The sequence below is a fragment of the Chelonia mydas genome, chromosome 11, assembly GCF_015237465.2.
Source record: "Chelonia mydas isolate rCheMyd1 chromosome 11, rCheMyd1.pri.v2, whole genome shotgun sequence".
NCBI classification, from domain to species: domain Eukaryota; kingdom Metazoa; phylum Chordata; order Testudines; family Cheloniidae; genus Chelonia; species Chelonia mydas.
In genome coordinates, this window is record NC_051251.2 from 38,304,073 (window position 1) to 38,326,592 (window position 22,520).

General features: G+C 43.2%; 1 protein-coding gene across 1 annotated transcript in view; it reads left to right on the top strand.

Moving 5' to 3' along the window:
* The window catches only part of LOC102939639 (collagen alpha-1(XXVIII) chain), a 66,455-nt gene that overhangs the window by 33,811 nt on the left and 10,124 nt on the right, over positions 1-22,520 (top strand). The window contains exons 16-27 of the mRNA XM_027819111.3: positions 1,504-1,572; positions 2,279-2,347; positions 2,429-2,497; positions 2,863-2,931; positions 6,773-6,844; positions 10,301-10,369; positions 13,158-13,229; positions 15,251-15,319; positions 15,440-15,508; positions 17,586-17,654; positions 18,852-18,920; positions 20,807-20,875. Coding sequence (XP_027674912.2) covers positions 1,504-1,572; positions 2,279-2,347; positions 2,429-2,497; positions 2,863-2,931; positions 6,773-6,844; positions 10,301-10,369; positions 13,158-13,229; positions 15,251-15,319; positions 15,440-15,508; positions 17,586-17,654; positions 18,852-18,920; positions 20,807-20,875 — 834 coding nt within the window. The remainder of the gene's footprint in view (positions 1-1,503; positions 1,573-2,278; positions 2,348-2,428; positions 2,498-2,862; positions 2,932-6,772; positions 6,845-10,300; positions 10,370-13,157; positions 13,230-15,250; positions 15,320-15,439; positions 15,509-17,585; positions 17,655-18,851; positions 18,921-20,806; positions 20,876-22,520) is intronic.

Genomic DNA, 22,520 nt, shown 5'->3' on the forward strand with positions numbered 1-22,520 from the left:
TCTAACTGAAGCTACAGAGAGAATTTAGATAAGCAGAATGAATATTTTAACCAGACTGGAATCTGGCCAGGACAGCAGGGTTATTAGTACTCCTGTGCCTACAAAAATGCACTATATTTTACTGCCAATTTGAAATAAAGCCAAACATATATCAACAGATTCTATATTATTGTATAATCTCCAATCCTGTTGCCAAGTATGTCAGGTCTCTGACATTAAATCATGTATTTTAGAAGTTGATTTGTAAATCTAAAAAGCTATACAGTTGCTTCTCCTAAGAAAGCTTGTTTGTTAAAAGATCAGACTTTGGTCAGAGGAAAACATATGCAGATGTCCAACAGTAGTAGGAGCAAAGAATGTTATTTTAAGTAGGAAATTTCAAAAAAGTAAGGAAAACTAAACTGAGAAATGTGATTAGTGGGGGAAAGTCTTTAATTCTATTGACTTCACTTTGTAGAACTATGATAATTTGCACCAGCTGAGCGCTTCTCCTACATGCTTTAGTAATAGAAATACAAGGAAATTCAATCTTTTTCTCCTTATTAACTTGCATTTTCCTTAAGACCTCCTTTTGTAGTTAAATTTTCTTTAAAAAATTCCTTGTGTGTATGACAAACCCTTTTTCACTTGTCTATTTCTTATCACAGTGTTTCCCAAACTTGGGACGCCGCTTGTGCAGGGAAAGCCCCTGGCGGGCCCAGCCAGTTTGTTTACCTGTCCCATCCACAAGTTCAGCCGATCACAGCTCCACTGGCCGTGGTTCACTGTGCCCGGCGAATGGGGGCTGTGGGAAGTGGTGCAGGCCAAGGGATGTACTGGCCGCCACTTCCCACAGCCCCCATTGGCCGGGCACAGTGAACCACGGTCAGTGGGAGCTGTGATCGGCTGAACTTGCAGACGTGGCAGGTAAACAAACCGGCCCAGCCCCCCAGAGGCTTTCCCTGAACAAACAGCGTCCCAAGTTTGGGAAACACTGTAGACTTATCACCTCCCATCATCATCACTAATGCGTGGCTGCCGTACTGAGAAAGCCATTTGCTACTCTCAAATTATTATATTGAAACAATGACACAATGTGGGCTCGGTGCTGAAATCCTTATTCAGGCAAAACAACTAGGGTCAAATCCTGCTTACCTTATTTCACCAAGACTACTCACATGAGTAAATGAGCAGAATTCAGCCCTGAGGAGGTTATGAGGCTCAGCTCTGCTGACATTTAAACCATTGATTTGAATGGAAGCAGGATTAAGCCGAATGTGCTTGAAATGGAAAGAAGGGTAAAGAAGCTTGTTAATTTCTCTTTTGTGATCAATCTCAAACTGACGAGCGTTCTCATCTGAAAAGAAGACCTCTTTGGTACACCAAGAAACAAAGAAATTCAGGCACTGCCTTCTTCTTCTTGTTTTGATTTCCATCATTATGCTACCACTAGTCTCTCTGATTTGAGGAGAGTAAATAACCATGGATTGCTGAAGTTAACATCATGTAATTTTCTTCATGTAGGGAGAGCGTGGTTTTGATGGTCCAAAAGGACCTCGTGGCCAGCCAGGCATTGGCATAAAAGGTGAAAAGGTGAGCAGTAAATATGTCAGGCAGTTAACAAATTACAAAGGAATCTGAATGCAGTGGGGGTTGATATTAGCTACAAAAGATGTAATGAAGCAAAATAAAGAATTTGGTATCTACAATAGGAGCCGCACAATACTTATTTTGTGGTGAGATTTATAGCCAATAAACTGCCCCAACCAATTCTAAAATCTCTTCATAGTAAAATGTGAGATGGAACAAAAAGTGATTGATTCTCTGGGAAAGTTAAGATCTGGAATGGGGGGGGGGGGGGGAAGAGACTAACAGTCGTTTACAGCAGCTGACCAGCATGTGCTCAGATGTATAAATGGATTCTTTAGAATCATAGAATAATAGGAGTGGAAGGGGCCTCGAGAGGTCATTAAGTCCAGTCCCCTACACTCATGGCAGGAACAAGCACCATCTAGACCATCCCTGACAGGTGTTTGTCTAACCTGCTCTTAAAAATCTCCAATGATGGAGATTCCAGGGCTTGGTGGTCATAGACTCAGCAAGTGAGTCTGCCACACTATAAAACACAAGCGGAAGAAGAAGAAATGTTGATAAGGTGTAGGGTAGGAGACTCAGCTGGTGTATATTGAAGTAACTCCATTGACTTCAGAGGAGCTATGCCAGTATACACCAGCTGAGGATCCGACCCAAATTGTTTCCATATCTTTACAAAGTTAAGCATTTGTACTTTGTTCAACAGGGTGAAATTGGCCCACCTGGTCTACCTGGGCCTATTGGGTTATCTGGCATTGGGATTCAAGGAGAAAAGGTCGCATTTTCATTTTTAAAGCATTTCTGTAATATTGGGAGACTATTTTAATTTTAAAGATTAATTTTAAAATCTTTTCAGGGGGTAGAAGGCCCAAAAGGACCACCTGGTCCAAGAGGGCCACTTGGACAAGGGCTACCTGGATCAAAGGTAAGGAAATTCACTGATGTAAGAGCTACAACAGAAATTTCTGGTTTTAGCATTAAATATGCTCTACTCATGATATAAAGAGACATGAGTAAAGTGTATTTGAGTCATATGTGCTCTCAAAATGTCTGCTACATTATTCATACATTTACAGCATTCATCAGTTCCAGTGACAAGTTTCCCAAGAGAGGATGAAGTAGACAATGCAATGGAGAATCTAGTCCTTTCGGTCAAAATTTTAAAAAGCTAGGATCTCAAATAATGCATTTTTATTAAGCTGAATGCTCTTTCTGTAAATGTAAGCTGCCAAGAAAATGTAGTCTTATCTTTCTGGTGTTAAAGTTCTTCAAAAACATTTTCTGTTTAAGGGTGAACAAGGCTTGCCAGGAGAAACTGGAGTTCCAGGAGAAAGAGGACTTGGGGAACCTGGTTCAAAGGTATGGTGTTAATAAAGAGCTCTTTCCTTCTCCTAAATTACTTATGTGCTTTTGAAAATCCCACCTGTAGGCACTAAAACATGGACTTACAAGTTAAACTTTAAGCTCCTATTTTTGAAAACTTTGGACACTAACTTTTAATGGCATCCAAAATTGTATGTTTTAAAATATTAGCACTATACGCTAGTAGACAAATTCCATAGGACTGAAACAATCCAGATGCCTAGCCAAAATTTAGGCTTCAGTGGTGCTTAGGCCTCACTAAACCTGGCTGCACAACCATGCACAAGTGTAAGGGGGCATAGAAGCTGCTTTAGTGCCCAGCACAGGCTAGCCACATTAGCAGACCCTGAACAGCAAGGGGAGAGCAGCAGCCATGGGCTGTTACTCTCCCTCTTAGAAAAGTGGATGGGGAGTGAGCAGAACCTTGGTTCTGCCCCCAGCTCACCAGCCAATACATCGGAGCTGGCACAGAGTGGGGAGTAAGTTATGTCAGTAAAAAGGGTTGGTACAACTTATATCCCCTGTGGGGGGCATGGATGAGTGTTCATGTCACACTCCCCATCAGTACCCAGCCCAAGCTGGGGAACCTAATGATCCAACCAGCGGACCAAATTTGGTGATGAATCCTGGTCGTGTGCCAGCTGAGGCACCTTGTGCATACGCTAAGAAGACTTTCCCTGTGACACACAGGGGAAGCAACAACCAGATTGTGACTGTCAGTCTAAAACTATTTGAGATCAAAATCAGTCATTGATGGACAGATGAATACAAAATATATAGCTAGGTGTTTTTTTTTTAATTTACAAATGTTTATTTGAATCCAAAATTACCACATTTAATCTGAATCCTAATGTATCAGCTCATATCCTTAGCTGGTGTAAATTGTCCTAGCTCAATTGACTCAGTGGAACTTTGCTGATTTATATTAGCTGAAGATTGGGCTCATCATACCATATTAAGGTCAATGCTAGTATTTCTTAAAATACTGTCACTGTTATTAGTTAAAATGATAGGATAGTGACTCTTAAAATAAAAGTTAGTATCCTTAGTCAAAATTAACTCAGTTTACTGGTAAAATTCATTCCATCCTCAAAACTGCCTAAATTTAAATTGAAAAATTCTTTGTCCATTCTATGATAAAGACAGTTTATAGAAAGGTATTTAGTATATGGAAGGAAACTGTGGTCCATAATGACAGGTTTCAGAGTAGCAGCCGTGTTAGTCTGTATTCACAAAAAGAAAAGGGGTACTTGTGGCACCTTAGAGACTAACCAATTTATTTGAGCATAAGCTTTCGTGAGCTATGCTCACTTCATCGGATGCATAAAGTGGAAAATACAGTGAGGAGAGTTATATACACACAGACCATGAAAAAAATACACATTGTAAGGAGAGTGATCACTTAAGATGAGCTATTACCAGTAGGAGAGTGGGGTTGGGGGAGAGAAAACCTTTTGAAGTGATAAACAAGGTGGGCCATTTCCAGCACGTTTCTAGGAGTTAACAAGAACGTCTGAGGAACAGTGGGGGGGAGGAATAAACAAGGGGAAATAGTTTTACTTTGTATAATGACTCAACCACTCCCAGTCTCTATTCAAGCCTAAGTTAATTGTATCCAATTTGCAAAGTAATTCCAATTCAGCAGTCTCTCGCTGGAGTCTGTTTTCGAAGTTTTTTTGTTGAAGAATAGTCACTTTTAGATCAGAAATCGAGTGACCAGAGAGATTGAAGTGTTCTCCGACTGGTTTATAAATGTTATAATTCTTGACATCTGATTTGTGTCCATTTGTTCTTTTATGTAGAGACTGTCCAGTTTGACCAATGTACATGGCAGACGGGCATTGCTGGCACATGATGGCATATATCACATTGGTAGATATGCAGGTGAACGACCCTCTGATAGTGTGGCTGATGTGATTAGGCCTATGATGGTGTCCCCTGAATAGATGTGGGCACAGTTGGCAACGGGCTTTGTTGCAACGATAGGTTCCTGGGTTAGTGGTTCTGTTGTGTGGTTGCTGGTGAGTATTTGCTTCAGGTTGGGGGGCTGTCTGTAGGCAAGGACTGGCCTGTCTCCCAAGATTTGTGAGAGTGATGGGTCGTCCTTCAGGATAGGTTGTAGATCCTTGATAATGCGTTGGAGAGGTTTTTAGTTGGGGGCTGAAGGTGACGGCTAGTGACATTCTGTTATTTTCTTTGTTGGGCCTGTCCTGTAGTAAGTGACTTCTGGGTACTCTTCTGGCTCTGTCAATCTGTTTCTTCACTTCAGCACGTGGGTATTGTAGTTGTAAGAATGCTTGATAGAGATCTTGTAGGTGTTTGTCTCTGTCTGAGGGGTTGGAGCAAATGCGGTTGTATCGTAGAGCTTGGCTGTAGACAATGGATAGTGTGGTGTGGTCTGGGTGAAAGCTGGAGGCATGTAGGTAGGAATAGCGGTCAGTAGGTTTCTGGTATAGGGTGGTGTTTATGTGACCATCGCTTATTAGCACTGTAATGTCCAGGAAGTGGATCTCTTGTGTGGACTGGTCCAGGCTGAGGTTGATGGTGGGATAGAAATTGTTGAAATCATGGTGGAAAAGAGAAATTGTAATGGGTATTAGTGTATAAATCTCCTCACTGTACTTTCCACTTTATGCATCCGATGAAGTGAGCTGTAGCTCACGAAAGCTTATGCTCAAATAAATTGGTTAGTCTCTAAGGTGCCACAAGTACTCCTTTTCTTTTTGTGGTCCATAATGGAAATTCAGAAAAGAGGTAGAATAGCACCCGGATGATTGTGTTTATTGGGGTTATTGGAAGACAGGAGGATGGACAATGAAATAGGTAAGATTTAAAGTTGATGGGGATGTATTTAACTTACTTAATGAAGAGGTCTAAATATGTAAATTAGTTAATATCCCAGATGACAACTTTGTTAACTAGCATATAATGATATTCCTTCAGCTAGAGATGCAGCAAAGTTTCTTGCAAGCTATCCTGGTGGACTACTTCAAGTCATCTAACTGCAAAGACCAGCACTGGTCTTTTCAGAGGTTCATACTCCACAACAAACAATTCCAAGCTACCCCAACTTCTAAAGTAGTAAACAAAAACATTAATACCCATTATTATAGTATGTAGTTCCACAACTAGCATTAATTTACTGGTTTCAGATACTGTTAAAAGTATTTGTGTGCTTAGATATTTTTGTAAAACCTGTTCTCATTTATGTCGGTTTTCACAATGTTGTCTATCGTGGTGCCTGAGCACTGACATCAGTTCACAAGTTATTAACTACTACTATGCCTCTCAATTCTTATATCTTCAAAAACAGGTTATAAGTCTTGTAAACTTTCAGCCAAACACAAATTTAGGTCACTCTCCCAGACTACCAATATTCATAACAATTGTATGCCTAACTAACATTCATTATATAAAAGCGGCAAAGAGTCCTGTGGCACCTGATAGACTAACAGACGTTTTGGAGCATAAGCTTTCATGGGTGAATACAAGTCTACAAGCCTACAAGGTGCCACAGGACTCTTTGCCGCTTTTACAGATCCAGACTAACATGGCTACCCCTCTGATACTTGATTCATTACATAGTTTATCCTTAATATATAATGTATGCTCTTAATAATCAGCTAGTACAATATTTCCTGATCCTTTCTTCCATGTCTGGAATTCAGAGAAGTTCTGTGTACAGAATGACTGCAAGATTAGATCTCATATGCCTAAAGGTTTTTCTTGCAAAAAAATTAGGAGCCCTTTTTTAAAAAAAGAGGTTTCCCAGATTATAAGAGATAATGGTATATAGTTACATTTAAGATATGGACATGTTTATTTATCTCCATTTCAGGGTGAACCAGGATCTTCAGGACTAGCAGGTCTGCCTGGTCTTCCAGGGGAAGATGGAGCCCCAGGACAAAAGGTTTGTGTATTTCTTTGTCCCAAACCTTCTTCCTCTCTCAGCTCACGTACTGCCTGCCCCATCCCTCATACGGATACCCTGGTCCAGCAGAAAGCCCTCCATGGAGTCTGGGACAAAGGGATTGACACTGCTGAGGAAGGGATAAGCACTTTCCCCATGGAGAAAGGGAGATCCAGATGCAGTGATGACCTGTAACAGGGTACACTCACCACTGAGTCAGGGGATTAGCTCTCACCCAGTCTGGTGCCCAGTCCTTTGGTTGTTCACACCATGGAGTATGGTTTCTCTCTCTGTAGACTCAGGGTGCTCCCTCTTTGTGACTCAGCCCTCCATCCAGGTCACTGTCCAGTCCTCCCCTTCCAGCGTACCAAAGTCCCTCTGGACCAGCAGTCTGTATACTGTCCCAGGCAGTCCTCTGTGCCAATTCTATGCCACTTTCCCAGTGGCTGGTACACAAATATGGGCCCACCCACTACACCAGGTTTCAGCCCAGCGACCTTATGCCTAGCAACCAGTCTGTTCAATCCCAGACACCGTTGCTATTTCTCTGGACCACTTCCAACCTTGCTCAAGCCTTTCTCACCCAAAACCCTCTGGGTTGACCGTCATTTCAGGGTCCAGACCCCAGGGCTTATGGTCTCTTCTGGATTTCATCCTTTCAAAAGAATGACTGCAGACCATCTCCTTGCAGCCCCCTTCTTTTTCCTCTTTTGAATGGCGAAGCAGACTTGATTGAATAGTTTATACCTGCCACCAACTATAGTTCCTCATTACTTAGCCATTTATAATGTCTCTCTGCCCGCTGTCTTTCAGGTAATGTAACAGTGCCTTTTAATAATGCCCCATTTCCCCAATGTTTTTACAAAATAACAATATAATTTTTGTTACCTTAAGATGTTTAAATTCCTCAGAAAGTTTCTCCCTTTCTTTATCAAAGACCTTACATAGCTATAAAAGGTCATTAATTGTTTCATTCACCCTACAGAACACACACAGTCCATCATTGGGTCTATTTATTCAAAAAAATATTTCCATTTAAGCCACAATGGCCAGATAGTGCTCTAAACTAAAACACTTCATTAGGTCTATCCCTGCTCTGATGTATGTTATTAGCCTCAACTGTAGCAGCCCCCTTCTGCTGCAAACTTCATGGCTTTATACAAGCTCAGCCTCCCCTGCCCAGCTGGGCAGCATCATCAGGTAGCCTTTATCAGTCCCTGTCTCTTCCCCAGGTGCAGTTATATGGTTAATTGGCTCTTTCTGAGCCACCTTAACCCCATCAGGGCTGATGTGAACATCCCATCATAGGCCCACAATTATTAATGGGCTTCCCACGTTGCCAATGATATCAGAGTTTGATATGAGTATACATGAGGATGAGCTAGAAACCTTTGACAGTGCCTTTTTTCTTTCTCAAAAATAAATAAATTGATTGATTTTTGGGAGGGGTGGGGGGTTCAAAATTCTCAGCCCAAAAGTATATTTTGAGGGAAATCTTTCACAGAAATACGTTCAGCCATTTTTTAGTTACCTGATGTCAGGGGACCGGGTCATAGGTAGTCAGACCGAGTGGTCAGAGCAAGAGTCAGGCCTAGTTGTCAGAGTCAACATACCAGAGCCAAGGGTCCAGAGAGTCAGAGCTAAGGGTCATAACTGTGTTATCTGGAGTCAGGGAAAGCAGGAACAGGGCTGGTTCCAAGGCAGGAGCAAGGCTGGGACAGGACTGGAACAAAGCCAGGTGCAGAGCAGGTTCTAGGCTGGAGCAAGGCAGGAGCAGGGCTAGGAATGAGGCAAGCAGAGGAAGGCAGAAAATCTGTGAGCATTTGTGCTGAGCAGCCAGTGCTTTGCTATTGCTGTTGGGCTTATAAATCAGGCTGCTGATCCTGCAGCCAGTGGGCACTGAGATTAATCAGGCAGTTCTAGGGCAGTGCAGCTGAACCTATTATTTCTTAGTAGTGAAGTTAGCAAGGAAGCAGGCCAGTATTCTTCTTGGCCCCGAATGCTTATTGGCCAAAGGCTGCAGTGCGGAGAGGAGTGGGGCTAAGCAGGAAGTTTTCCCCAGATTTGGCGGGTGTCCAAGTTTGCTGATGCTTTGATTTAAGAATTTGGGCAGAAAACCAGACTTTATCGCCTATAGTGAAGGCCTGGTTCTCAGAAAAAATAAGAATGTCATCCAGGTAAATAGTAATGAATCAGTCCAGCATGTCCCCGAAGATGCTGGAAGGTCGCTGGGGTATGGCATAGACTGGACAGCATGACCGAATACTCAAAGCGACCATAGTGGGCATGGAAGGTCATCTTCCACTCGTCTCCCTCTCAAACACAGACACACACCAGGTTATAGGCCCCACTCAGGTCTAGTTTTGTGAAAATTCGAGTGGAGTGCAGTTGATCTAAGAGTTTGTGGATGACAGGGAGCAAGGATATCAGTTCTGAATAGTCACCTTGTTGAGTGCCCAGTAATCAATTCAGGGCCTCAAGGAGCCATTCTTCTTCTTAACAGAGAAGATTGGGTCCCCACCAAACATGTGGATGGATGGATAAACCCCTTCTGTCGGCTTTCTTGCAGATAGGTGCGAAGAGTCATAAGTTCTGGTTCAGAGAGGCATATATATGACTGAAGGGAACCTTGGCTCCAGTCTGAAGGTCCATCAGGCAGTCATAAGTTCATTGTGTTTCCTTTGTCAGTGTTTCCTTTGTCAAATAAGTGCACTCCAGTTTCTCTGTAATACTGCAACCTGTTATGACTTTCAAGTACATTATTTCTACATACCTGGAAAAATAGTCCATGCCCCTGAGAGACATAGCGATGCCAACCTAACTTCCAGTGTAGACAGCGTTACTGCCTCTTGGGGATGTGGATTACCTACACCAAGGGGAAAACTCCTCTGGTTGGCATAGGTAGTTTCTACACTGAAGTGCAACAGTAGTGCTGCCGAAGCATTTTCAGTGTGTAGACATGCTCTAAGACACTATCCAGCTCAGGTAAAGTATGTTATGCAATCATACTAAACATCATAATAGTGGCTAAACATCATAATATAGTTTGCATTACATGTTTAAAAATAATGTACTGAGCATGACATCATTTATTGCCAGAAACATGTCACCTTGTACATCCCTGCAAGAGTTCATTACTAAGACTGTCTGAAAACCTGAGGCCCCACTGACGTCAATGGGAATTTTGTCATTGACTTCAAAGGGGCCAGGATTCCACTCCTGCTCCTGCTGAGCTGCAGTTTATTCAAACTAATTCAGAATTTATCTTATAACAAATGTATATACAAACTCGTCTGAGGTATCTCTTACTCTGAGTAAGCAATGCAGGACTTGCTACCTGAGTATATAGTTTCTATGACTAAAGAGAGGACTTCTGTTTCCAGCCTTACAACTTAATAAGAAAACTAATTAAAAATACAACCAAATTCAAGTGCTGATTTGTTTTTTTCATTACAGGGGGAGCCAGGAGTACCTGGCCTTCGAGGTCCTGAGGGTGCCCCAGGGATTGGAATACAAGGTGAGAAGGTAAGAATTCCTTGTGAAAATTAAAGTTAGCTAAAGCAATGCTCAGGGAATAGATTTGTCACAGTTTTCCCCATCTTGGTGGAGTATAAATAAATACAGTGAAGAAAAAGTGCACTATGTGATTTTCTTAATTATATTGTGAAACAGGCTAACTGCAGAGCTGGTTTCAGTCTCAGCCCAATAAAAAAAAATGTAGTGAAACTGATAAAAGGCAATTAAAAGCAAGTTTTCATTGTGGAGCTGGGCAGCCCATCAATCCAGTAGCAATGCAACACACTGCTCCAGTCTCCAATCCTGCAGATCCTCAGATTGCTACTCATCTGAGTAAGGATTACTCAAATAGATGTTTACATGATTGGGCCGATGTTTGCATGATTGGTTGCAGGAGGATGAAACACCTCTGATCATTCTCTAGGAAGCCCTCTAGACACCTGAAAAAATGGTGACAGGTTTCAGAGGGGTAGCCATGTTAGTCTGTATCAGCAAAAACAACGAGGAGTCCTTGTGGCACCTTAGAGACTAACAAATTTGTCTGGGCATAAGCTTTTGTGGGCTATGACCCACTTCATCAGATGCATGGAGTGAAAAAAAGTAGGCAGGTATAAATATACAGCACAGAAAAAGATGGGAGTTGCCTTACCAAGTGGGGGGTCAGTGCTAACGAAACCCATTCAATTAGGGCAGGGGTGGGCAAACTTTTTGGCCCGAGGGGCACATCGGCATTGTGAAACTGTGTGTATGGAGGGCCAAGTAGGGAAGGCTGTGCCCCCCGACCCTATCCGTCCCCTCCCACTTCCCACCCCTGACTGCCCCCCTCAGAACTCCCAACCCATCCAAGACCCCCTGTTCCCTGTCCCCTGACCCCCCCCTCACACCTCTGCCCCATCCAACCTCCCCCTGCTCCCTGTCCCCTGACTGCCCCGACCCCTATCCACACCCCTGCCCCCTGGCAGCTCCCCTGGGACTCCCATGCCCATCCAACCGCCCCTGCTCTCTGTCCCCTGACTGCCCACGGGACCCCTTGCCCCTTATCCAACCCCCCCACACACACACACTCTCCTCCCCCTTACCATGCTGCTCAGAGCAGCAGGAGCTCGCAGCCTGGCCGGAGCCAGCCATGCCGCCCACGCTGCCCAACAGGAGCGGCGGGCTAGAGCACTGGCAGCGTGGTGCGCTGAACCTGCGGAGGAGGGGGGACAGCAGGGGAGGGGCCGGGGGCTAAGGGGCTGGGCAGGACGGTCCCGCGGGCCGGATGTGGCCCAGAGGCCATAGTTTGCCCACCTCTGAGTTAGGGTGTCTGGAAGAAGCCGCATCCAGTCCTCTTTACATAGGTTGAAGGTCACCATAACAATAAGTTTTAAGGGCTAAGAGAAAGTGAAGACTGGAAATTACACTATCTAAGATGAGTTCAAAAGATTTCCTCTCTAGGAAATATATTTAGGTGATATCCTACAGGGTAAAGAGAGAGTTATGGCTGGGGTTGGAACCCTAACTGAGTGTTTCCAGAATTTCAAATGTTTAGGTCTTCTGAACCACTATCTCGTGTGTATTTTTGTTATAACTGTGTTCTAATAGAAAAGGAGTACTTGTGGCACCTTAGAGACTAACCAATTTATCTGAGCATAAATATTGATGCTCAAATAAATTGGTTAGCCTCTAAGGGGCCACAAGTACTCCTTTTCTTTTTGCGACTACAGACTAACACGGCTGTTACTCTGAAACCTGTGTTCTAATAATGTGTTAATAGTTATCCCTTTACAACCTACACTTGATCTTCACATTTTTCTGTCTAGAAGTATATAAACAGATTAATCAGGGTGAGTGTTTTGGCTTGTTGATTTTCCTTGACAGACAAAAAGATCTTATTATATATATCGTGTATTTACCTTTAAAAAATGGGTCTCCAGTTATTTATTAGTTTTTTTTATTAAAATAATTTCATGTAAATGATTTCTCTATTATTTGATTCCACTCACTAGACTCGACTTTGCTGATGCAAGCAAACAACTCCTTTTGGATCTGAGTCTCTTCACAATGGTTTTATACCAGTGTAGAACCATTGACATTCAAGAAGCTACACCTGATTTACACAGATGTAATTAAGGGAGAATTTGGCCCATTGACTGCAATTGAAGTTGAATTAATTGACTTCCCATTGAAGTTAATGGAAATTTCTCATGTGCAGCAGCTGTAGAATAAGGCCCCTGTTTAGTTCATGACCCCCTGGTGCAGCAGGTGTAAAACAGGTAGTTTGCCCTGGACCCCAGTTTTGAGAGAGGCCTCAGACCAAGTGGTGTTGGGACACAGCATATGGGGTCATAGCGCTGCTCAGGTTTGGCCCAGCAACCGCTTCATCATGACAGAGGAAGAGCCAGGCAAATTTGAGTGAGTGGCATTGCTCTTGTGTGAGGTTGCAACGACTAACTGAAATTTAGCCCAGCAACCCTTCTGTCATGATGGAGGGGACACTGGGCCAAACTGAGTGGTGCTGCAACCCTGCATGCCTGGTCATAGCACCCCGAGCAGGGAGCCAGGCCTAGCCCTGTGGGACAGGACCCACACCTGTGAGGTGAGAGCAGGGCAGGCTTGCTCTCCAACCTCTCCCCCTGCCTCCCTTCAGTGGTAGTTATTTTTGGAAAGGATGGGAGGAAGCTTAGTTTCAGATTTTGCCCTAGGCCCCAAAAAGACCTGTGTGGCCCTGATTTGATTGATTTTTACAAGAGATTTCAAATGACTTTCTGCTAACCATATTAATAAAATGTAGAATAATGTTTCTTCATTTGTGTAGGGTGATCAAGGTCAGAGAGGTGTACGTGGATTATCGGGACCAACAGGAGTACCTGGACCTGCCGGTGCTAAAGTACTCTTAGTTTTGTACTGTATCTTTATAACTGAGGTCTCAAAGATATAGCTCATCAGTGGTGGAGATGGTGGGGTGAAAAGGCTTTTAAATGGGAGAATACATGTCCCCTCACCCCTAGTTTTGAGATCTTGAACTCAGTCAGGCTCAATTGGAGTGGAGGAGGAGAAGAGGGCCCACACCCTCTCCTTGGCCCCTGACTGAAGCTGGGTGGTATAATGGCAGATCCTCTTCCCTGCTTGCATGACAGAAAAGCAGTCAGGCCAAATCTGAGTGGGTTACTGGAGACCCCATGCTTCAGGCTGCAACGCCAGACACTCTCTCAACGTTGGCCCAAATCATGACTAAGGCTAAGATTAGGTCACGCGTATTTTTAGTAAAAGTCATGGACAGGTTATGGGCAATAAACAAAAAGTCACTAAAAATACCCTTAACTACATCTCAGGTGCTGGGGGAGGGTGGGCGCTCCAGCAGACACAGCTGCTCTGGCGGGGTGCTCTGGTGGTCACCGCTACTCCTCGGGGGGAGCAGCCTGTGGTCCTGCTGCTGCTCCTGGGTGGGCGGATGGCCAAGGATCCTGCCACCACCACTGCTGCTTCCAGCGGGAGGTGGCCCAGGGGTCCCGCTGCCGCTCCTCCTCCAGGGGGTCCCGCTGCTCGCTCCCCCTCCACTACTGCTGCTCGGGGTGGCAGCCTGGAGCGCTGCCACTGCTCCCGGACCACTGCTCCAGGGCAGTGCCCAGGACCAGCTGCCTAGGGCCGCCCAAACAACAGCCAGTGTGGCTGGCTCCAGGGCCACCCCAGCAGCTGCTCTGGCAGCCCTTGGGTCAGTCACACCAGCCGCTGCAGCGGCGGAAGTCCCGGAAAGTCACAGAATCCCTGACTTCCATGAAAGACTTGCAGCCTTAATCACGACGGAAGGGTAGCCAAGTCAAATCTGAGTGAGTGGTATAGTAACATGGCACATGGGGTTGCAACCCCACTCAAATTTGGCCCGTTTTGATTGCTTCTCCTCCTCCACACACTTCTGCAGTCCTTCTGGTACCTTTGATCTGGCTTGTCCTATGCACCAAAAATAACTGCAATGCCATGAGCTCTCTCCTGCAAGAGATATGAATGACCACAAAAGTAAATACTCTCAGCACTTAATGCAAAACTCATTTCTTCAACTAAGGATTCGCTCAGTAAGTTCTTTGCATATGGGAACGTGACATACCCACTCATATATACACAAACAAACATTTAAAAAACCCTTTGAACTAATCCCACTATTTTTTCTACAGTCTGGGAAAGAAGAGGAAGACTATTGTTATTTCTATGTTTAAATGTTTGGGAAGTACTTGGAATAATTCAGTGATGGGGCTGTCTTTGTCTCAGTAGGTATATATGAAACAGACAGGGCTTGATTTTCCTCTTATTTACACTGGTTTCGTGTTAATGTAATTTCAGTGACTTTAAGTTACTCCTGATTTACCCCAGTGAGAATGAGAGGAGAATCAAGCCTATCATCTCTAGCAATTTCATGTCCTTCCTTCAGCTTTCTATGAACTCTTCTGATGTTCACAAACACACAAGAGGAGGAAAAATTGAAAAGGGGTAAAATACAGAGAAAAGAACATTTAAGAACTCTAAGTCACATGTATTTAGAGATGGAAATCTTGTATTTTAAGACAAGAAAAGTGGCTGAATTTTTTAGTGTTCAGTTTATTCCAATAGTAAAGCCCATTGAGAGTCTTCCTGTTGACTCCAATGTACTTTGGACTGAGCCTGTAGTGCATTAGTATAAGGATCTTCTAAACTTAAATATGGTAAAATGAACTAGAAAAAAGAAAAATCACATTTTCCGTTGAGGAATCAGTATTATACTGGTAACCAGTATAATTGCACTAGTTAGAACTTGTCATGATCACTTGCAATTTGTTTAATAGAACATTAAAACATCCTTCAAGAAATGTTGCTACCCAGAAACTGCTCAGGCCCACCTCTCATAAAAATCCATTCTACTTTTTTCATTTGCTGTAGGGTGAACCTGGTGGGCCAGGACGTCTTGGAATGCCTGGCCTTCCTGGTCGAGCTATTCCAGGACCAAAGGTAACATCTATACTCCAAGCTGCCAAATGTTTATGATCATCAACATATGGAATATATTAAGCATGCATTGTAGAGTATGGTGAGCTAATTAAACCAGGATATATATTTTCTTAATTATAGGGTGACATTGGGTTACCTGGTCCAGCTGGCCCAGTTGGAGAACCAGGAGTTGGGATTCCTGGCGCTAAGGTAAACCCCAAACTGGCAGACTAAAGTAAAAACATAAGAGAACCCAAGGTTGGCCTTACCCTATAAGTTGAAGAGCTGGTAACCTAGGACAGCAAATGCCCTATAACTGTCAGTGTGAATGACTGCAGTAGATTCGCAGAATCCCTCAAGAAAGACCAGCAAAAGACATTTAAAACCATCTTTACTCATCATTTTATAAATAACCATTTGAAAACTTGAAACCAAAATCTCAATTATTGAACATTTTTATTCCTCCAAGCCACAGCGGAGCTTATTCAAGATATTTGGGTTAGGCTGCCTCAATATATTTAATTAAATGTTGGTAAAATTTTTACCAACAGAAAGTCAAACAAAATAAGTTTATTAACTCTTATTATTCATGTGTTTCTATCTATCTTTATGGCTCCCATTATTGTATTCTGAGCAACTACTAAGTATTTTAAAATAGTTTTAAATAAAAGACAATCTGACATTTTCTTTACAACTAGTATGAGAAATAGCTTAAGTAGTTTCAAGGATATTGTGTGTGTTTGTTTTTCTGCAGGTATGCAGGGGTGGGTGTGTTGTGTTATGAATGTGAGTAACTAATCAAGGGAGAGCTAAGTTTAAAAATCAGTTTTGTTATGAGTTCTGAAAATGATTAAGTCTGTCCTCATTCTTCTCAAGAGAGAGTGTGAGTTCCATAATCTAGGACCTGCTTCTGTGAAAGTTCTATCTTTGGCACTTACAAGCCTCTACATGTTGATGGACAGTTTAATTGTTCCATAGCTGTTGTAAGAGCCATGACCACAGCAGGAGAGACAACCTCTCAGCTAGCTAGAGTCAATTGCATGGAGAGCTTGAGCTTTCTGTGTCCATTGGGAAGCAAGCACAGACAGCAGAGCATCTGGGTGATGACAAAAACTTACGTGCCATTCACATAGGTTGCTGCATTTTCTCCCTGTTGCAGTTTTTTCAGGAAGTGGCTTCATTCCTAAGTATGAGTTACAACAGGATCACCGGCATGGCTAGATCAGAGTCCAACAGTTACCAAAAGGACCACATAGCAGATGCCCTTGAAAGTGTGAGATGATATAGGAGAGGCAAATTATTACAAACACATTCCCTCTTCCCACACCCCTCAGTCATGCCTAGCTTCATCTTTAGTCAGCTGCTCTTCATTCAGGTGCTATTTTGGCTAGATATCCAGAAAGATGAGCAGTGGTGCAGTTTACATTTGATGTCAAGGACCCATGAAGTTGGGTGTTATTCCTATTCCTGTTTTTTTCAGTTTTTGTTGACTTTGTGCCTGTGACAGTCCCTTGAGTACAGTCAGTCAGACAGTTGTTGTCTGTGTCTGTCTTCCACACAGTAACAGGAGAACGAAAAACATTTTAAAATATAAGAAAATGAGATTTTGAAACCACACAAACTTAACAGGGAACTCAGGGGCAGAAGTAATGCGTGACAGTACTTTTAAAACATTTTTCTAAACTGACGGGATTTCAAGTTGATGGTTTCCCTTTAAATCCTCCATTTTATCCACAGAAAATGTACAACATATGGAGTGGCAGTGATAACTTCCTCCCACTGTTCTGCTGTAGTTTGGCAGCCTCAGCTGCAGATACTGTCCCATGCAGTTAGAGGGTAATTCAGTTTCTGTGCCTCTCTGCTGACACTGTCAACAAGGGTGCCAATTCTGGGCCCAGTCCTGGAAGTTGCTGAATGCCCTCAACTCCGACAGGGCCTGGAGCGGTGGTATTTGAGATGTGAGCATTGGGAATTGGACTGAGGCCATCAACTCATTCTACATGGGCCACCAAATTGTAACAATGTATGGTAATTACAGAGCCTTTGGACAAGATTTGAACTGGCATTCTAGAACTGAAAGGCCCTGTAAGTTCTCAGAGCCTTTCGATCCCCTAACTTTAGCCCACTATTAAATCATCAGCCATTGATAAACTGAAATATACAAATAAGATAAAGCCATTTTCAGTATTTGTTTGCCAAATTCTGCAGATGAGTTTTATTTTTGTGTAAACCTACCTGACCGCTATTGTATGGGCATGCGCTTTAACTATTTTTCTGCTATTATCAGGGTGACCGTGGTCATCCGGGACTACCTGGACCATTTGGGCCAAAGGGAGATGGTTATCCAGGCCCACCTGTGAGTAGACAATTTTTGACATGCCCGTTGTGAATAGATAAACATGACCAGAGGAAATTAGCCTCCATGGCTGTTGGACCGCAGGAAGTTTATGGGTCTCCTAGGCTCATCTGCCGTGGAGGCTCATCAAAGTGTTGGGAGTGAAAGGGAAATTTTCCCTCTTGGAAGCATGGGAGTCTAACTCCCTCCAAGGAGCAAAACCTCTCATTCATTCTGATTACAATCTTCAAGAGATTACAAGTTGGAAATTTCTAATGCCATCACTGGTGTTTCAAGCAGTATCCTTAATATCCTAATGCAGGCTGGTTCTTCCCTTTTGACGTAGCTGATAGAACATCTAGTCAGAGTCAGCCAGAGAAACTGTTTAGAGCTAACTGTGGCGGTATGCCACAGTTCTGAAAATCAGTTCTTGCACAGCTGCAGGACACCAGTGGGAGCTCTGGGAAGCATCGTGCCTCAGGGAACTTCTAGAAAAAGCAGGTACCACACCACCTTTAAAGAGAAAGTAGTGTGCACATTCCTCTGCTGTTGGTCACTTTTGCTGACCTCTGTGGTGGGGTCCTTCTCACCCCTCTCAGCTCCCTTTCTCAGGCTAGGGCTGACAAATGCTCCCCAGCCACATGAAGAGGGTTCAAAGAGAAGAGGCTCCTTGTATCCTCATCCTCCTTTGCGTATGCATGAGCCAGGCACAGTCTGACCCTTAACCACTTGTATACCTGTAACATGCAGAAACACATACTGCAGGAGCTGTCAGTTACATGAGTGATGTGCCAACATTCCAGAGCACAGTGAACATTTATTGTGAAGAGAGCCCAAAGTGTCTAATGATGATGAGTCAGCACTGATCTACATTAAGTTCTCTAATATTTCTAATATTTAAGAATTAAAGAAGTTGATAAGTGTCAAAATGTTGTCAAGTGAAGTTAGTAAATGTCAAAATACAAATTACTGTCATGTTTTCTGATGCACTTGTGAAATCTGATGCTGGGATTCCTTGCATCTGGCTCATGGTATCAGAGAATCCTGTATCTCCAAACATGCATACAGTTCCCATAGACTTCAGTGCATGCTTTCCTGAAGGTAGAATTGAATGTGTTGTTTACAAAGAAAGAGTGTCCCATGAAAACACAACCCGCATCCCTTTGATGTAGCCTCAGATTAGATTAATAGTCTGTCTGTGTGTGCCTTCCATGTTAGGGACTTCCAGGTCTCCCAGGAGCTCCTGGTGAACAAGGCCCCGAAGGATTTGGATCACCAGGACCTAAGGTACAGGCCACTAAACTCAAATATAAAGCAAATTCTCATTTACATAGATATTATTTCCTTCAGATGGGTTATATTCAAAGTACAGTCAGGTCTGTTAAACCCAGATTTGGTTTATTCATTAGTATCTAAAATATTATCCCTTTCAGAGACTTCTAGTGCATGGAGAAAAGATGTGCTTTTTTCATATATTATTGCATATATTCCTCTGTATTTTTCAAAAATATATCAGTTATCAGATATATATCAGAGATCAAACATACTCAATATTAAACACAATCATGGCCTTAGGACTTTTCGTTTTCTCTTCAGAGGACACTTACAACCTGTTTAGAATAGAAATAATAATTAGCCTAATGAAAATCTCATGCAGCTTTCCTGAGAGATACTAGTAACCACTAATGAATATTCCATGGTCACATTATTGAAGGGCAATGAAGGGCTATGGACTATGTACACAAATGGAAGTAGCTCAAAGGAATCTACAAAATTTAGGGAGAACCCAGATTCTGCTTCAGTTGAAATAAATGGCAAAACTCCCACTGATTCCAATAGGAGCCTGATCAGATCTATAATTAACAAATATGTGTAGCACTGATATATGCTTTAGGTATGGTGCAATATCACCATAAATGTAATTGCCCTTTAGTGATGCACTGTGGTACATTTATTATGTGCTATGTCTCATTCTTTCATTCAAACTTTGCTTCAGAACTCAGTTATCCCTCTCTCTCCAATGACTGGTGAGTGTACAGAGCATAATGGGATATCACTTCCCTCTCCTATGAAGGTCACCTAGATGTACTGACAATTGTTTATATAAATAAAAAGGAGCTGGCAAGCTGATTTGAATTATACAAGTACTTTGATGGGATTTCTACAGTTTTATCACATTTTATATCTCTTGACATAAAACTCCCTCCCAACATAACCAGAATACTGTCTGCCCCAGGCCCCTGAGGGGTAAAGAGTAACACCAAACAGCAACTAAATAACATGCAGTCCAATTCAACTCCCATGAGAGTCAAAGGAATGACTCCCATTTGCTCAGTGGCAACTGGCTCAAACCCCTGGTTTCTATATAATAAGAGTACTGAAATTATAGTGATGTTATGGCAAAGGCCATTTGCACCAGCTAAGAGGAGCTAGTCTTTTGTTCTTCAGTCAAGTTGGACAACTTGCCAGTGCTCATTCCTAGTTTAATACATTTTCTTTGACCCAACCTGCCCTGCTCTTTAATTAGACTTGTTCATACATGTGCTTTGGTGTTTAGCTAATTCCCCTATTTCCTTTTGTCCCCCATTGAGCACTGCAGACAATGGAAATCATAAAAACAAGTGAAACTCTGGTATTCACTCAGGAGCAGATGTAGCTTCCCAATTCAATGAGTGCACTATACTAAACTATACTATAAATTTTGTGGGGAGCCCAAAAGCATAGGCTAGTGTCTTCTGCCTCTCAGGATGGACCCAACTCCCCACTCTAGGCATTGTGATCTCGCACAAAGGGTCAAAGGGTCACTTGGGCAACCATCAAACCTGAGTGGCACCAGATCACAATGATGACAGTGGGCACCCAGACCCAGTCCCACAGGACAGAAAACTTCGCTGTGGGATGAGTTCAGGGTGGGTTCACTCTCCAACCCCCCTAGGCTCCCTACCCCCACGTCTCCCCCTGCACTAGCGGAAGAAATATATGTTTGCCTAGGATCCAGTCAAAATGATACTCCTTCGTGATGTTTCAATATAAATACCTAGTAATGGAGTATATAAAACAATCAGTGTTTTTGTACCCTTGGTTTCATGATTTCTGTGGGTGCAACTGAACCCATAAACCCATGAAGCCATGCCTGAATTCAGTATGTGGTTTTCACAAGTATCAATTTTCAGGGTGATCCAGGTGTTCGAGGACCAGTTGGTCTCCCAGGTCCTCCAGGAGAAGGCCTTCCAGGACCAAAAGTAAGTCAATTAAACAGTTTTGTCTCACTTCACCAACAATTTTATAAAAAAAGAAATATAATGTTTAATATACAAATATAATATAAATATTTGTACATACACACGCGCACACACACACACACACTGCAGTACTTTCTGTTTTCATGCTACTCTAGAAACAACTGGTCCCATGAGTAAGATAGAAGGGGGAGTCAGTGTCCCCATTTTGCAGATGGGAAAACAGAGATAAAGTAGTTAAGTGACTCACCCAGGCCAAGTGCTATTTTGTTTCTTACTATGCACAGAAAAAAGGAAATTTGTTAATTTAGTGATTGAGATCTGTCCAAGAAGTGTCACTTTTTCCAAACTTACTATGGGAAGGATCCTGCCTCCCTACAATCCCCAGCCACGAAACCCTTGAATGTAACAGTATTGCTTACACCAGGGTAGGAGGCAACGAGCCTGCAAACTGGTTTTGTATTGCCTGTACATTGCAGAGTAATGCTCCCAGAGGTTCAGTCCATGTTAGCATGGCGGACAGAGTCTTGGCCAAGGGATCTGTGACTACACTGATCAAATGGTACACAGTTATAGGGATAGGTATGTCTGTCGCAGAAGCTAATGCAGCCAGAGGCTGCAGTAGCAACCACAGAGCAGCCACAGCCTGTAGACTGGATACAGGATTGGGCCTGTAAGTGGGATCCACTGTATGGTTAGACCCTTGCAAATGATTAAAACAAAAGTTATGCACATAGAGATCAAAGAAGTAACCAGCACATTTTGTGTTTCAAAGTCTATTTCTTTTCAAATTTTGACCAACAGATCTAGTGAGAATTATTAGAGCTATATTTATATAAAATTCATGAATGTTAAAATGTGTTGGTTGCAGTTATTTTCATGTGAATAACACAGAAAATCCATTAAAAATGAAACGTTTATAATAGGCAATAAAGTACCATTTATTTGCTTTGCCATATAATTAGTGCATGTGTCTTGCGGTGTTTTAAAATGAATTTAGTGCTGGTGGAAAGTGCTATATTGGAAATTCTAGTTCTTTAGCCACAGGACAGTCTTCTCCCCACTGCCTCACCAACGAGCTGCATCCTTTCACTGGAGAGCTCACCTCTAAGGGTGAGAGTGATTCACTGTCAGTGCCCAGTTAGTCCTTATTGAGTTTTCTGAAAGCTGAACCATATTACAGCCATTAGTTATCTGATAACATTTGAAAAACAAATATCTCCTTATTGTCTCTCTGATGAATCCTGGCCATGGTACTTCTAGAACAGGGGTGGGCAAACTTTTTGGCCTGAGGGCCACATCTGGGTATGGAAATTGTGTGGCAGGCCATGAGTGCTCACAAAATTGGGGGTTGGAGTGTGGGAGTGGGTGAGGGCTTCGGCTGGGGGTGCAGGCTCTGGGGTGGGGCCAGAAATGAGGAGTCCAGGGTGCGGGAGGGGGCTCTGGGCTGGGGCAGGGGGTTGGGGGGGTATGGGGGTGTGCAGGCTCTGGCTGGGTGTGCAGGCTCTGGGCTGAGGCTGGGAATGAGGTGTTGGGGGAGCAGGAGGGTGCTCTGGGCTGGGACCGAGGGGTTCAGAGGGCGGGAGGAGGATCAGGCTGGGACAGGAGGTTGGGGCACGGGAGTGGGTTAGGGGTTCAGGCTCCAGAT